We start from the raw sequence: 13,449 nt of genomic DNA on the forward strand, positions 1-13,449 counted from the left end.
GTAAAATGCTGAACTTATCGGTATTTTACGGAGGGTCTGAGTGTTAAAAGATCTATTTTAGAATTAAATTTGAGGAATAATCTATTTAGTTAAATAATATATAAAATAAGGGCTAGTTTGGTCAAAAACTATCAAACACTCGCCTTGCCGCATCGAATATCCTAATCAATGATAATAATATCAAGTACATTTTCAACAGCGCGTAGCACTGCTCAATACTGGCATATCACCGTAACAAACACTATTCCTGATCCGACGCAGGGTCGAAGGCAATAAGCCATCGCCTGCCTTCCATTCGATTGGAATCACTTCGTTCTTGCTCTCCTCTTGATCCCCACCCTCCCCAGGATGCACGAGACCGACGTCCACGACCTCTCCGACGATTCCGATTACGCCGCTTCCCAGCAACAGGTGAGGATAGATCGATCCCTCCAATTTCTTCAAATCTCCTGTTCTTGATCGAATTTGATGAAATACGGTTTTGATTTTTAGCGTGAGATTGGTTCCTGTACCAAACCCGTTAAGGATTCGTCTTTTTGTGTAACAATTTATGGGGTAGTTGATCTTTGAATTGATTCGTTTTTGGTTCTTTGAGTTGGTGGGGTAGTTGGGCGATCTTAATAGATCGAAAATAAATTTGTAGTGGTTGACTGGTTTCATGTCATGGGTTGTTTGTTATCTGAAGGCATCGGCGAGCATGTTGCGGTGCGATTCCGTTAAGAGCACCACCAGCGAATCCAGTGGAGCAGAAATCGTGTTCTCGAAAGACAATGTCACGATCCACCCGACGCAGTATGGATCGGAGAGGATCAGCGGCCGGTTGCGCCTCATAAAGCAAGGCTCTTCCTTGTTCATGGTGAATCATCTTCACACACACTCTCTCTCTATCTCTCGATCCATATCCTTTTTTTCTTCTCGAATGCTTAGTTCCTTTAATTGGTAATTATTATGTACATATGAGTTGTATAAAGTGAATGCCCTTACTGTGAATTGAATAAGAGTTCCTGAGTCTTGTGATGATTTTGAATGTAATATGGGCCAATTCTAGATCTCTATATGAATTTTAAAACTTTGGGCTATTCATTGTATGCTTTGTCTTGCTTTCTTTTAGCTGTACGTTATTTATGTTCTAGTTCACTAAGATATTTGGATTTCCACTTGTTTTCTGATGTTGTCAACACATGTGTGACAGTCTTGGATACCATACAAGCCCAGTTCTGATGGAGCTGAGTTTGTCGGACGCAGCTCAACTTCGGTGTCACTAGAAAAAGGTAACTGTAGATCAGACCTTATAATATTGGAAATGCTAGTATCACTAGAATATGCATAAGATATTCTGACTTGTGTTGTATTATGCAGACAGAAACTTGTACACGATCAAGGCCCTGCCTTTAAGCGATGTGCGCTCTGTTCGTAGGCATACCCCGACACTTGGTTGGCAATATATAATTGTTGTTTTATCATCAGGTGAAATAGTGATCTAATATCTTTAGCATGCTTTTGCTTTTCTAAGTTTGCTGTGTTTCTCATATATCAGAAGTATATGCATGCCTTGTTGGTGTTACTTTTTCCATTGGCGCTGGTGTTTTTGCTGGTTATTTTGCTTTGTTTGTTTCATCATGCTAGGTATTGATGCTAATTTTCTCTTGTAAGTGTTTGGATGTTGAGATTTTAACTAGTTTATTTGGATAATTGGCTTGGTTTATCTAAATCAGAATATTAAGATTTGGCCTGAAAATGATATATTGTTCTTGAAAGTTGGACCTACTCTCTTCCTTTTCTTTCCTTTCTTCATTTGTTCATTTCTAAATTTGCACATCATTCATCCTCCTGGATTATTAAATGCTTCTCTTGCTTCCTCACACTCTTGAAAAATCTTTAACCCCTCATTGTGGATGTTGCCATGTTGGTCCACAAAATTATATATTGAACTTCAAACTTAGCACAAGTAGATCAATCCATCTGAAATGCTCCTTATAGTAAAGGTACAAAAGAGTTTCATGGTGGTGTTCACAATGAGAGCCTCACTTTAATCTATCTACATTTATCAGGTTAATTTTGATGATTTACTGAATAGTTATCACAAGTTACTTTTTCAGGTTTTCAATGAATGCTACTCCATAATTTGTTAAAAATTGCATAGAGGCACATTTCATGAGTGAGTGATCACCGATGGACTTACAAATATATAAATACTTGAAACTCTAGAGCATATGGTGGCTAAAATACTGAGAGGTAGGTTCCTCTACTTACTAGTGGTCAAGTAGAGTAAGTGGTAGGCTCGCGTTCCATATTCTCCTTCAACTTTCTTAAGGATGGTTCTATTTATGCGGCAAAAGTTTAGCTGGTATGTCTTTGAGAAGAATCTCTATCAATATTGTATAAGGAGGGCATAGTATATGAATGAAACATGCAAATTTGTTTTATGGAGGCCAATATGGAGTCCATCTAAATCTTGCAAGGAAGTACTAAAAACTAGTAGATATTATGAATCTTTCTTGGATAAAGACAAAAGCAATAGAATTAAAAAGAACAAGAAAAAAATATATAAAACTTATTGAGGACCTATTATTGTATAAGATGGCAACATTACTTGATAAAGTCATGCTGAAGTATCAAGTGAGATATTGCAAGAAATGAGTAGCCAACATATGGATAGTAAATAATTGAAACAAAACATGCAAAAACAATATGGATGGCAAAGTGCTTAGGTAGCTAGTCCATGCCTTTTCTTTGTACAACTAAAATTGCTAAACTATAGGTAGATTGCTTGTATAAATTTATTGTACCAAAATTTTCGCAGTGTGCAACTCAGCCCTATATAGGCTTGCCACGTAAGCTTGTCAGGTCGTGAATCACTCAATCTTGGCCCATTTTTAGCTCCCTTTGACCTTGCTTGATATCAAAGGTAGTTAAGCATGAATTCAACTTTTGAGCTCATTTGATAAATGAGTTGATCTTGAATCTGCACTCGTGCTCTGCTCGAATTTGCTCTTGTATAGATTTTTTTTATCAAATGGCAGCTACTAATGGGAGTTCTTTTATGTACCAAAAGTTATTGGTATTAATCATTGTGCCAGCGATGAAAAGCAACTTGTAGCAAGCTTTAAGCCAAGCTGGGTTTGAGCTGAGCTTGAGTCGAGCTTGAGCTTGGTTTTTGGAGGTTCTCCAACTGGGCTTGTGGCAAGCTTAGCTCGCTCAGTTCGGCTCATTTGTGCCCTGATCCATATATATCACAGTTGAGAGCACAAATATTGATATAGAGGATCATATGTTTTCCTAGTAGAGGACTAACATAGAAATATACGGAGTTCACTAGTGGTCCGCACTATTGCTTTTCCTAGTAGAGGACTGACATGGATAAGTTTCTTATATCACAGTATTGACAGGACAAAACCTAAAAGACTAAAACAACATTTTCTCCAAAATGGAACTTTTATGGACTTATATTTATTTCTGTCGACCTATCAACTATCAAAATCCTATCATTTTATGCCATTTAGGTTGCCTTCCATTTCCATCTTGACATTTATATATTATCTTATGCCTAACTTTGTATATTTACGGACATCTTGTTAGTGCCATGGAATGAAGTTTTAGTCGACCCTAGGATCGACACAGATTGGGATCAGCTCGATTCATTCCAGAAACCAATAGATTTTAGATACTTTTAATAATATAGGGGGTCCATATGTCACAAAAAAGGTTTAAAGAAATATGTGAAAAACGATGATAGTTCAAGAGGTCTAAGTGTAATTAACCCTTAAAAAAATAGTGTAATACCGAAATGACCAATATAATGGCTGATACTAGTGATATGTTTTGTTTTTTTGAGCGGCTAATCTCAATCTCAAAACCGATACTTCGAATCTTGGTTAGTATTATTCATGCAGTATAGATTTTTTTAATGGCATTTGGCATTCTAGTATCTAGAAGACTACAGTTCTTAATAACTGGTACCATCTTCTATATATATTGTTTCTTTTGATATCTAATATTTTAGAGATATATGCAGGTCTTGCATTTCCTCCTCTTTACTTCTACAGTGGAGGTGTCCGTGAATTCCTTGCTACATTAAAGCAGCATGTTTTCATTGTCAGGTTGGTCTTTCTTATCTTGCTGGATTATCTCTATCATATACATGTTTTCATTGTCAGGTTGGGAGGACCTAACAATTATTAAAGTTGCATTATTTCTTAAATAAGATTACCAATTTTTTCTTCAACTATAGCAATACAGCAAAAGAACAATGATGAGCTACAATTTTTTGCTCTTACATCATTTAGACCTTTCCTATCAATATGGAGCTAGCAGTCAGGTGAACACAGCCTGAAGATGCTACGTGGAATAATTAACCTACTTAACACTTTGCGACCATTTCTTGACATGTCATCTGATCCTTTTAAACTGATTCAATTTTCTTTCACAGGTGATACTTATGAAACCTTTAGGCCAGTTGTTAGTACTGCTATTTACTTTTGATGGTTGCTTTTCCCTAGTCCTAACTGGAAGCAACATCCAAAAGTTGCTCTTTACTTGAAATCCTAGATGAAGGAGAAACGTCGAACTTGATATAGGAAGGTGTTTGGGGCATAGACTAGCCAAAGATATGAATTGAACACTTATGAATTATTCTGCTAATGAAATGGTTTGGGTCTCTGTACTAGATTAACCGCCCTACTATATGCAAGAAACTTAAATTCCATTTACTTAAGTTTCTCTATTTGTTGATGATAAGCATTCTTTCATCTCCTGCTTTTTCCTTGTACTTTGGCTTTCTTTTTTTCCTAGGAATAGCTTTGGGTAGGTATTCGACATTTATAATTCATGATAACTTACTTTGCTTTTGAGATTTCTATCTATTATCTACCATCCCTGCAACTTTATGCTTCATCTATGTTCATTATGTCTTCTTATCCCATTCCACTTCTGGCACATCAAGCTCGACATTTTCTTTGCATTCATTTCCTTTTAAGTTTTCCACCAGGTCCATGAAATACACCTAACTCGCCCACTACAGGTTGATTTTTTCTTTAACTCCATCTCAGTTAACATGTGATAGTCCTCTATTTATGTCACTGCCATAGTGAAGAAACATTGGTTTTCAGTGCTTGCAAGTCATGCTTATATTCCATTTGCTGTTTATATGTAACTTGTGATACCTTAAGAAATAACAACTCTATACTTGTTTTTAGGTCTGGTGATGATGCAAATGTCTTTCTTGTGAATGATTTTCAAGATCCCCTTCAGGTATGTGCATTGGCACTTATTATCTTGATTTATACTTGACTTGATAACTTTCTTTGATGTGATGAGTTTCACTAGTTAGTTTACATGTGGAGCATCCATCAAACAGAGTACATATCATGATGATATGTATTGGGTTATATTGGATCATATTAAGAAGACATTGGATTTGATGTATCGAGTCTAGTTATTTTATTTATTATGCCTATATAGTTTAGTCAGAATCTTAGTAGGTTGAAATTTTATTTAATTAGAAAAATCTAATTTTGCACAGTTTCAGGAAAATATTCAGTAGATATTCTTCAGATATCTAAATATTATGAAATCACTTAGATAAGATCGGCAATGTCCTGATCTAGAACTTTTATATTCAGAGTTTCCTTAAATTTATACTCTAATTGCGACAAAACGAAGAACAAATTCGAGAAAGATAAGAAAGATTAGTTTAGCTAAGTTTATTAGTTTGGTTAGAACTTATGTTATGTTTTATTTTCTATAAATAGGACTTTATGACTTATATCTTAGGTAATGAAGGATTAATCGCTTTTGCCTTTGTCTATCTCCCCTCTCATCTTAGACGATGGCTACAACTCCTCCCTCTTTGTCAAAGTTGCCCCCTTTTCTATTGGAACGGTATTGTCTTGTTTCTAATCTCCCTTGTCTGCCGATCTCTCTCGTCCCCGAGAGTACGGTCCATTTCTTGCCCTTCATCTAGCTTTATGATTTATCCCATTACTGCTGCCATCTTCCACCTTCCACCTTCCATAACTCTAACCCTAGCCACAACTCCATTATTCACCTTCCACGTCTCTCGCCACCCTCTGACCTTTGGTCGGTATTTCGATCATATCTCTTGATCTACTTATCCGATCAACTTAATTCTAGTTGCGTTAGATCTCTGACTTCCAGAGAAACAACCTATCAGAATTTCAAGTCTTTTGGACGGTTATATCGGTCGGCATTGATCTTTAAAATTCTGTATTCAAATCTGTCTAGAAACTGATTCAAATCGGGTCAAGCCGGTTTGTATCACATTAGTGCTGCAAGGACTTGGATATCAATGTCCTGGTTAATAAGTTCCATTTAGTAAATTCTTTGTTGAAGTACTTGATGTTACCTTTCGAAGATTTGTCATCTTGCTTATCAAAATTGACTCTGTGTTTGTGTTATCTAACTCTGTCACTCTTATACCTTTCAATCGCATGCTGTCTGTTTCTTTTCCCTTTTTCTCTTAATGGATATGACAACAATAACATACAAGCATTTGACAACATAAACATCTACATTCTAGTTTGCTGGATGCGATGCTGAAAACATTATTAACATAGTATAAAAAGGTTATCATACAAAAGCTTATGTTGGGGCTCATAATATGGTCTTTAAATCAGCTAAATCTTAGTATTGATGCTTTTTCTTTTCTTTTGTTGGAATAGTTGATCGTTGTGGGTAACTTTATTGCGTAAGACGAAATACGAAGCCTTCTATCTGATGAAAGGGAATAATTAAGGAGTTCAAGGATGTGAAATTGTTCTCTCAAAGTTCAGAGATAATTTATAATACTTGTGAATAATATGGAAATTGTTTCCTAATTTTACCATCGTAGATTTTCACTGTTCTTTCTTTTCTTCTTTTCCCATAGTATATCTTTTTGCATGAAAAGGAAATCTATTTTTTGTAAGTTGAAAGTTACTAGGTTGAAACTTCTTTTATTTGTATAATGAAATTGTTAAGTTATTATGAAGTCAGAAACTCTTGCTCTTACACATTGTAAGACCACGAATTGTTTTTTTTTTTTTAACCAATATTATACATATGCTCATATAACCACTGTTATATTATCATGCATTAACTTTCTTTCTAGTAGCATCTTATCTGAAAAACTCCTTATATATGTACAAGGGAAATTGTATAATCCTTATGAACTAAGCTTATGAATTGTCATTTTCTAGTTTTGTAATATCCTTACTTTACCTTGTTGAGCTGGGTTCAACCAATTGGCTAAGTGAATGAGCCTGGGCTGTCTGTTTTTGGGCTATATCTTGTGGTTTACTTTATTGCAGAAAAGTTTGTCATCCCTGGAGCTACCCAGGGTTGTTTCTGTTGCAAATGGAGCATCTCTACACAATTCACTTAGTTCTGTTGGTTCAGTTGATAATTCTGGGCGAGTAAATGGAGTCTCGTATGATGGGTCTTCTAGTACTTCTGAATATAACAGAAGGCAGAAACACAGGCCTCACGACCCTGCTCGGGACATTTCAATTCAAGTCCTGGAGAAGTTTTCATTGGTTACCAAGTTTGCTCGTGAAACAACCTCACATATCTTTCGTGATAACAACAATAATGATGTCAATGCTTATGAAAGGAAGAAACAACAGAATTATGTTCCAATTCAAAGAACTAGTAGTAGCCCAAGTGATGTTGAAACAACTTCAGACACAGTTTCAGTAGCCTCAGATCCATTAGAGGTAATGGCATGTTCCCCCCTGGTTTCAGTAATAAATGGTTTGTGTGCCTCTAGTGGAACTTATGTGATTTCATTATAATTAATTCTTTATTTCTATTTATATTTCAGCCTTTGGAAGGGGCTGATATCTCTTGAAATCAACTTTTATATAGTGTTTTAAGATATAAGTGATACGCTTGATTCAATGCTACTTCATGTTGGTTTTGATTATCTAAAGTCTAATGTTTTGTAGTAGTTATGTGTGAGATTCTTATGCATATACCTTCCAATTCATTTTGCCTTTTGTATGCTCTTAGAGAGCATTATTTTGGAGTTATTGTAATGTGTTTCATTTATCTTAGAGTTTGAGAGTATATTATTTTTATTTCACTTTTCTTATTGTCATAATTCAAGTGAATTTGATGTTCTTTTCTGGAACTTAGAAAGTGTTAAACTCGCTTGAACTTATTTTGTCAGTCTTAGGCCTGAAACGATTTCTTTTAGAATGTCAACCTGCATCGTCTAAAACTCTAAAAATCTCAGTTTGCAAACTTAATTTCAAGAATTGACATTTTACTAAATGTTTTTGCACATCCCAGATTTTTCAAGATCCTATTCATATTGTCTTATAAAACCACATGCTATGTGGATCCAAGGAATAAAGGTTCAGGATTTTATGTTATGTAGTTCCAAGTATTTACCTTGTCTAAAGTTTACATAATATCATACTTAAGTTCTCATACTCGTAAGTCATAAAATTCCTGTATATTTCTGCCCTATCATTTTGTTATCTTTGATCTGCTTCTTTCTATTCATGCAATACTTCAGTTACCATTAGATAGTAAAAAGGTAAAATTTTGTTAAAGCTCATTAAGCTCATTAATTGTAGATCTAGAACTGTCGCCATTGTAGACTACTCAACAAAACTACCTAAGATGTATGGTTCATGATTAGTTCATAATTATGTAGCTTTCAGATGGTAAGTAAATTGGTTATCTTGAATCCATATTCGAACTTTCCAAGTTTGTTTTGACTTTTAATTACTTAAGGTCTTGTTTGGTTTGACTTTGAACTAGATTAGTTGGTCTTTTTTTAGTCTTGATTTAAATACCTTGAACTAGACTAAGGTAATTTAGTATTTGGTTTTGAACTAGGCTAAGAGTATATTTATTATTTGTGATGTGATATGAAAAAGTAGAAAAATGTTGGTTTTAGAAGGAAATAAATAATATATAAATTTAATGGACGAAAATACCCTTTTGTCATTATGGTGGTTATAATTATAATATACAAATATTATATAGTGTATTATAATTTATAAATATTTGTATATTATAATATATTATATTAAAATACAATATTAATATATTATAATATTGTAATGATATAATATTATAATCTTATAATATACGAATATTGTAATATTATACTATACAAATATTATATAAATATTATAACATTCGTATATTATAATATTATAATATTATGATATTGGTATATTATAATATTTGTATATTTGTATATTTGTACATTACAATATTATAACATAACATATGAATATTATAATATACGAATATTTAATATTATAATATATGAATTTTATAATATTATAATATGCATTTGTGAGCTTAAATGTTTATTTGCTGGTTTATATAGTATCTATAATAGTCATTTGCGAGCTTAAATGTTTATTTGCTGGTTTATATAATTTTTATAATAGTCAATTGTGGGCTTAAATGCATATTTGTTGACTTATATAGTATCTATAATAGTCATGGATAAAATTAGAATCAATTTAAAATGATATTAAAATTTATATATTAATATTTATTTTGAGAGTGGGTCCTATATTATTTTGGTTACTGAACTAGGTAAGGGGTCCTCTAAACTCAAAACAAATAGGAGTTAAATGCTTACCAGTAGTGATTTAGTAATGCTTTGCTTACTCTCCCACTTGCATATGCCTCTTTTAAAAATTGTCATTGTTTCACTTCTCAGTATTGATTCGCTATCCTTATCACTAAGAAAGACAATCTTGACTTGATACAGCTTTTAGTATTATTAGCCTATTAGGTTTGTTATATTGCTGAATATCGATGCCACTGCCCCAGACATAGATTCCTTGATTAAAAAATATTAAATCTATTTAACAATTTGATGCATACTAGTAGGCCAGACCTCTGATAATGGTAATTTCAGTTAAGATTCATCAAACAAGAAAACCTGTTATTCTTCTTGTTATTTGTGGTGTGATAAGCTAGTAGAAAAACTCTTCTATTTATTGTGGTAAGTCATATTTATCTTTTTGCAGTTTGACAAATTACCACTTGTATGGGGAAAACAAAGAGAACGTTCCTTATGCCTTCAAGAGGTATGTTATTTCAGTGATTTGAAACATAATTGATGTTTCTTTCAGTAACTATGTTTTTATCTACCTAAATCTGTTGATATTGCTTCAGAACAGTTTTACATGTAAAATTGAGAATGATGATCATGTCACTCCTCTCGCTTATTTCATATAGTTGTCTTGACCTTGAAGTTCATTGACAGTTTTATTTCTAATTCTTTAGTTTAGGTGGAAGCTTATGAATGACTTTAAATTAGCTTAAGTTAACTTTTACAAAAGGTTAGCAATATAGCATTGTTTTGAGCGGCAATTATTGTGCTGCCTTATTGTACTTCACTAGCTATACATCCATCTTAAATGTTGCAACTTTGAGGAGTCTTCATGAGATGCTGGTCGTAAAGTAGCCCATGAAGTAGCCTTTTTAATCTTTCCTTTGCACTACTCAGCTAGATGAAATGCCCTCATTTTTATGGATTAGCATTTTCTTTTTAGTATTCATGATTAAGGGGCAAAGGAGATGTATTTTTCCTACTCCAAGGATCCACGATTAGTCTTAGGCAAAGATTGTCATGATAGAGGTAAAGGGTGTGCCAACTATGGCTTGGCATGGTACATATTGGGGCACGTGTCATGTCGAGTTAATGTGTTGTTGGCATCAACAATGGCTGTGCCGAAGGCATATGTTGTGCCGACTAGCACGCCCTCGACACTCTCTGGTGTGTCAATGGCACGCTCTTATGTGCTAGTGATACACCTTTAACATAATTTTAAGAAAAATTTTAGGATATTTAGAGATATTTTTGAGTTTTCAGCACATTAATTTTTGGTTTTTAGTTTAAATATATGTATTAGAACCTATGTTATAGTTTTTTATCTTTAGATTATTTTTGTAAATGACTTATTTTATTATAGGTATAACAATAGTCAAATATAAATATTATTCAACACATAATGTGATTGAATATATTTATTAGAACTAATATTAATGATTGAATATTTTATAATATGATTGAATACTTCATAATATAATTAAACACATAATAACATTCAATACATAATTTTAATTAATAATAGTTTAATAATTAAAATTTATATCTAGTTGAACGTAGAATGACGAAAAAGATCAAAGACTTTATTTGCTGGCACAAGAATAACACAAGAATGTTGCGTTAAATATTGTCGATAATTTTCAAAACTCATCTATTAATAGTATTGCTCATTAAAACGTCTCATACAGTCTTCACAAAAATATGAATTTTATAATTCTCCTATGATATGATATAGATATTGAACATGCACGAGAACGACACCGGCATAGGCATATAATAAGCATATGTGGATTATGGATATGGAGTATAATAAGTATGTAGTGGCTCTAACGGGTGTGATTGATATGATGATGAACTTATATCATCCTGTGAGTGCACCTCTCTTAATGTGTTGATATCTAAATACTTGACTCCTTTCCTCATCTAATTGTAATCATGTTGAGCTTGAGATAATTATTTTTCTTTCGTTTGTCTCTGATGAAGTTTGCTTTGTGGTTGATTGATTAATAAAATTGTCATTCTAATAGGAATATATATAATAAGAAAATGATGAAAGTTGATTGTTGATTATTGATGGAAGTAAAAAAAGGTTTAAAAAAATAGGCTCCACATTGGCACGGGTCGGTGCACATGCGTGCCAGACCGGCAAGCACACCCCATGCCAGGTGTTGTGCCATCATCTGCATGGCAAGTGTTGATCATCACAATGTTTTTTTTAACACTTTAAAAACTATTAATGCAAATTTTGTAATGGCAAATTTGTGGACATAAAATACTAAATATTTATGATGTACAATCTATGAATTATGTATGATCAAGTCACAACTTATGGGTGATCAGATCATGTGAAAAAATTAATAGAGTTTGAAGAAAAACAAATTTAGCAACAATTTTTAACACGTCATTTGTATGGGGTCAAAGGCATTCGGACGGCTGGAACAACACACTTATTGAAACTTAACGGCCTCCCGACAACATGCCCTTGACAACAAAGGTTAATTCATATTCTGAAACTTTGAGTTTCTTTTAGTGATTTGTCCTAGTACGAAGATCATCAGAGAAGAAGCAAGAAAATATAAAAATAAAAGAGGAAGGAGTGCTATGGTTGGCTGGGGAAGATGGGGAGAAAGAAAGAGAGAGCAGCTTGTTCGTGACTTCATGTCTTACTTTCAATTTCATGTTATGCCTCCAAAGCTCTCAATTTCACATAATACCTGTAAAGCTCTCAACTCACGGGAAAGAGAGTGAAAGAGAATTGATTTGAGATTGATGGAAATAAGAAAAAACAAAAATAAATAAAAGTAATAAAAGAAATGAGAGCTTTTGACCATTGTTAAAAAAAATCGCCTTAATGCCTAGACTCCTACTTTAGATAGAATACAACTAATTCTTGCCTACCTGACTACCTTATCATCTCATATCATATTTTAGTATGTAAGTTGACTTTGAAAATCAAAACTATTGTACATGTTAATGAATTAGTGGATTCTAATAGCTTACTATCATAGTTTCCAGTTTCGGCCAATTGTATAGCCGATCCCGATCCAGGCCGAAGCCAGTTTGGCTAGTTTCGGCCTGTACAACAGCCACCTGCAGCAGCAGCTAGAGAGAGAGAGGGAGAGAGAGGGAAAGAGGAAGAGAGAGTGAGGGAGAGAAAGGGAGGGAGAGGGAGAGAGAGAGAGGGGGGGAAAAAGGAAGAGAGTGAGGGAGAGGGAAAGATAAAAAAAAAAGGGTGAGAGAGGGAAAAAGGAAGGGAGAGGGAAAGATAAAAAAAGAGGGTGAGAAAGAGAGAGAGAAAGATAGAAAGAAAGAGAGTGCGAGAGAGAATGGATACTTTAGACTAACAATTAGAGGGATAGAAAAGAAGAGAGGGAGGAAGAGAGATTTTTACTTTTTAGGCTTTATATGTGAGTAATTATTATTTCTTATTTTCTTATAATTTTTTTAAATTTTTAGAAATTTCTCAACATTTTTAATAATATTTAGAATTTTATTTAATTAAAATAGTCCGATCCGATACAGGCGGTCGATACGTATCGTTTTTTCGGACAGCCGATCTCGATCTCGATACCGATTTTTGGAACCTTGCTTACTATAGTTCTTAACAAGAATGCATTAATATATTGTTTAGATTGTAGGTATTAATTTTAAATTCTTCTCTTTCTATCATTTATTTTATTTCTTTATTTTTTAACCATCTTGAATACTAAGTGCTGGCCTGTCCATTGCCGATGGTCTTTTAAATCTCTGCTTTAGACTTGAGGCATCAGCTCATGTGAATATAGTGAAAGAGAGTTGATTTGAGATTGAGAAAACAAGAAAAAGGTAAAAAATAAGTGAGAGCTTTAGACTTTAGAGGCATC

At 33.6% G+C, this 13,449-nt stretch overlaps 1 protein-coding gene across 1 annotated transcript in view; it reads left to right on the forward strand.

Annotated features, from left to right (window-relative positions):
• The first annotated feature begins 205 nt into the window (after positions 1–205).
• LOC140760198 (uncharacterized) overlaps positions 206–13,449 on the forward strand; it is a 40,420-nt gene continuing 27,176 nt past the window's right edge. The window contains exons 1-8 of the mRNA XM_073097049.1: positions 206–411; positions 686–856; positions 1,193–1,271; positions 1,360–1,467; positions 4,016–4,100; positions 5,196–5,250; positions 7,308–7,712; positions 10,002–10,061. Of these exons, the coding sequence (XP_072953150.1) occupies positions 349–411; positions 686–856; positions 1,193–1,271; positions 1,360–1,467; positions 4,016–4,100; positions 5,196–5,250; positions 7,308–7,712; positions 10,002–10,061 (1,026 nt within the window). The 5' untranslated portion in view covers positions 206–348. The remainder of the gene's footprint in view (positions 412–685; positions 857–1,192; positions 1,272–1,359; positions 1,468–4,015; positions 4,101–5,195; positions 5,251–7,307; positions 7,713–10,001; positions 10,062–13,449) is intronic.

The sequence above is a fragment of the Typha angustifolia genome, chromosome 5, assembly GCF_048772165.1.
Source record: "Typha angustifolia cultivar Huaian chromosome 5, ASM4877216v1, whole genome shotgun sequence".
NCBI classification, from domain to species: Eukaryota; Viridiplantae; Streptophyta; class Magnoliopsida; order Poales; family Typhaceae; genus Typha; species Typha angustifolia.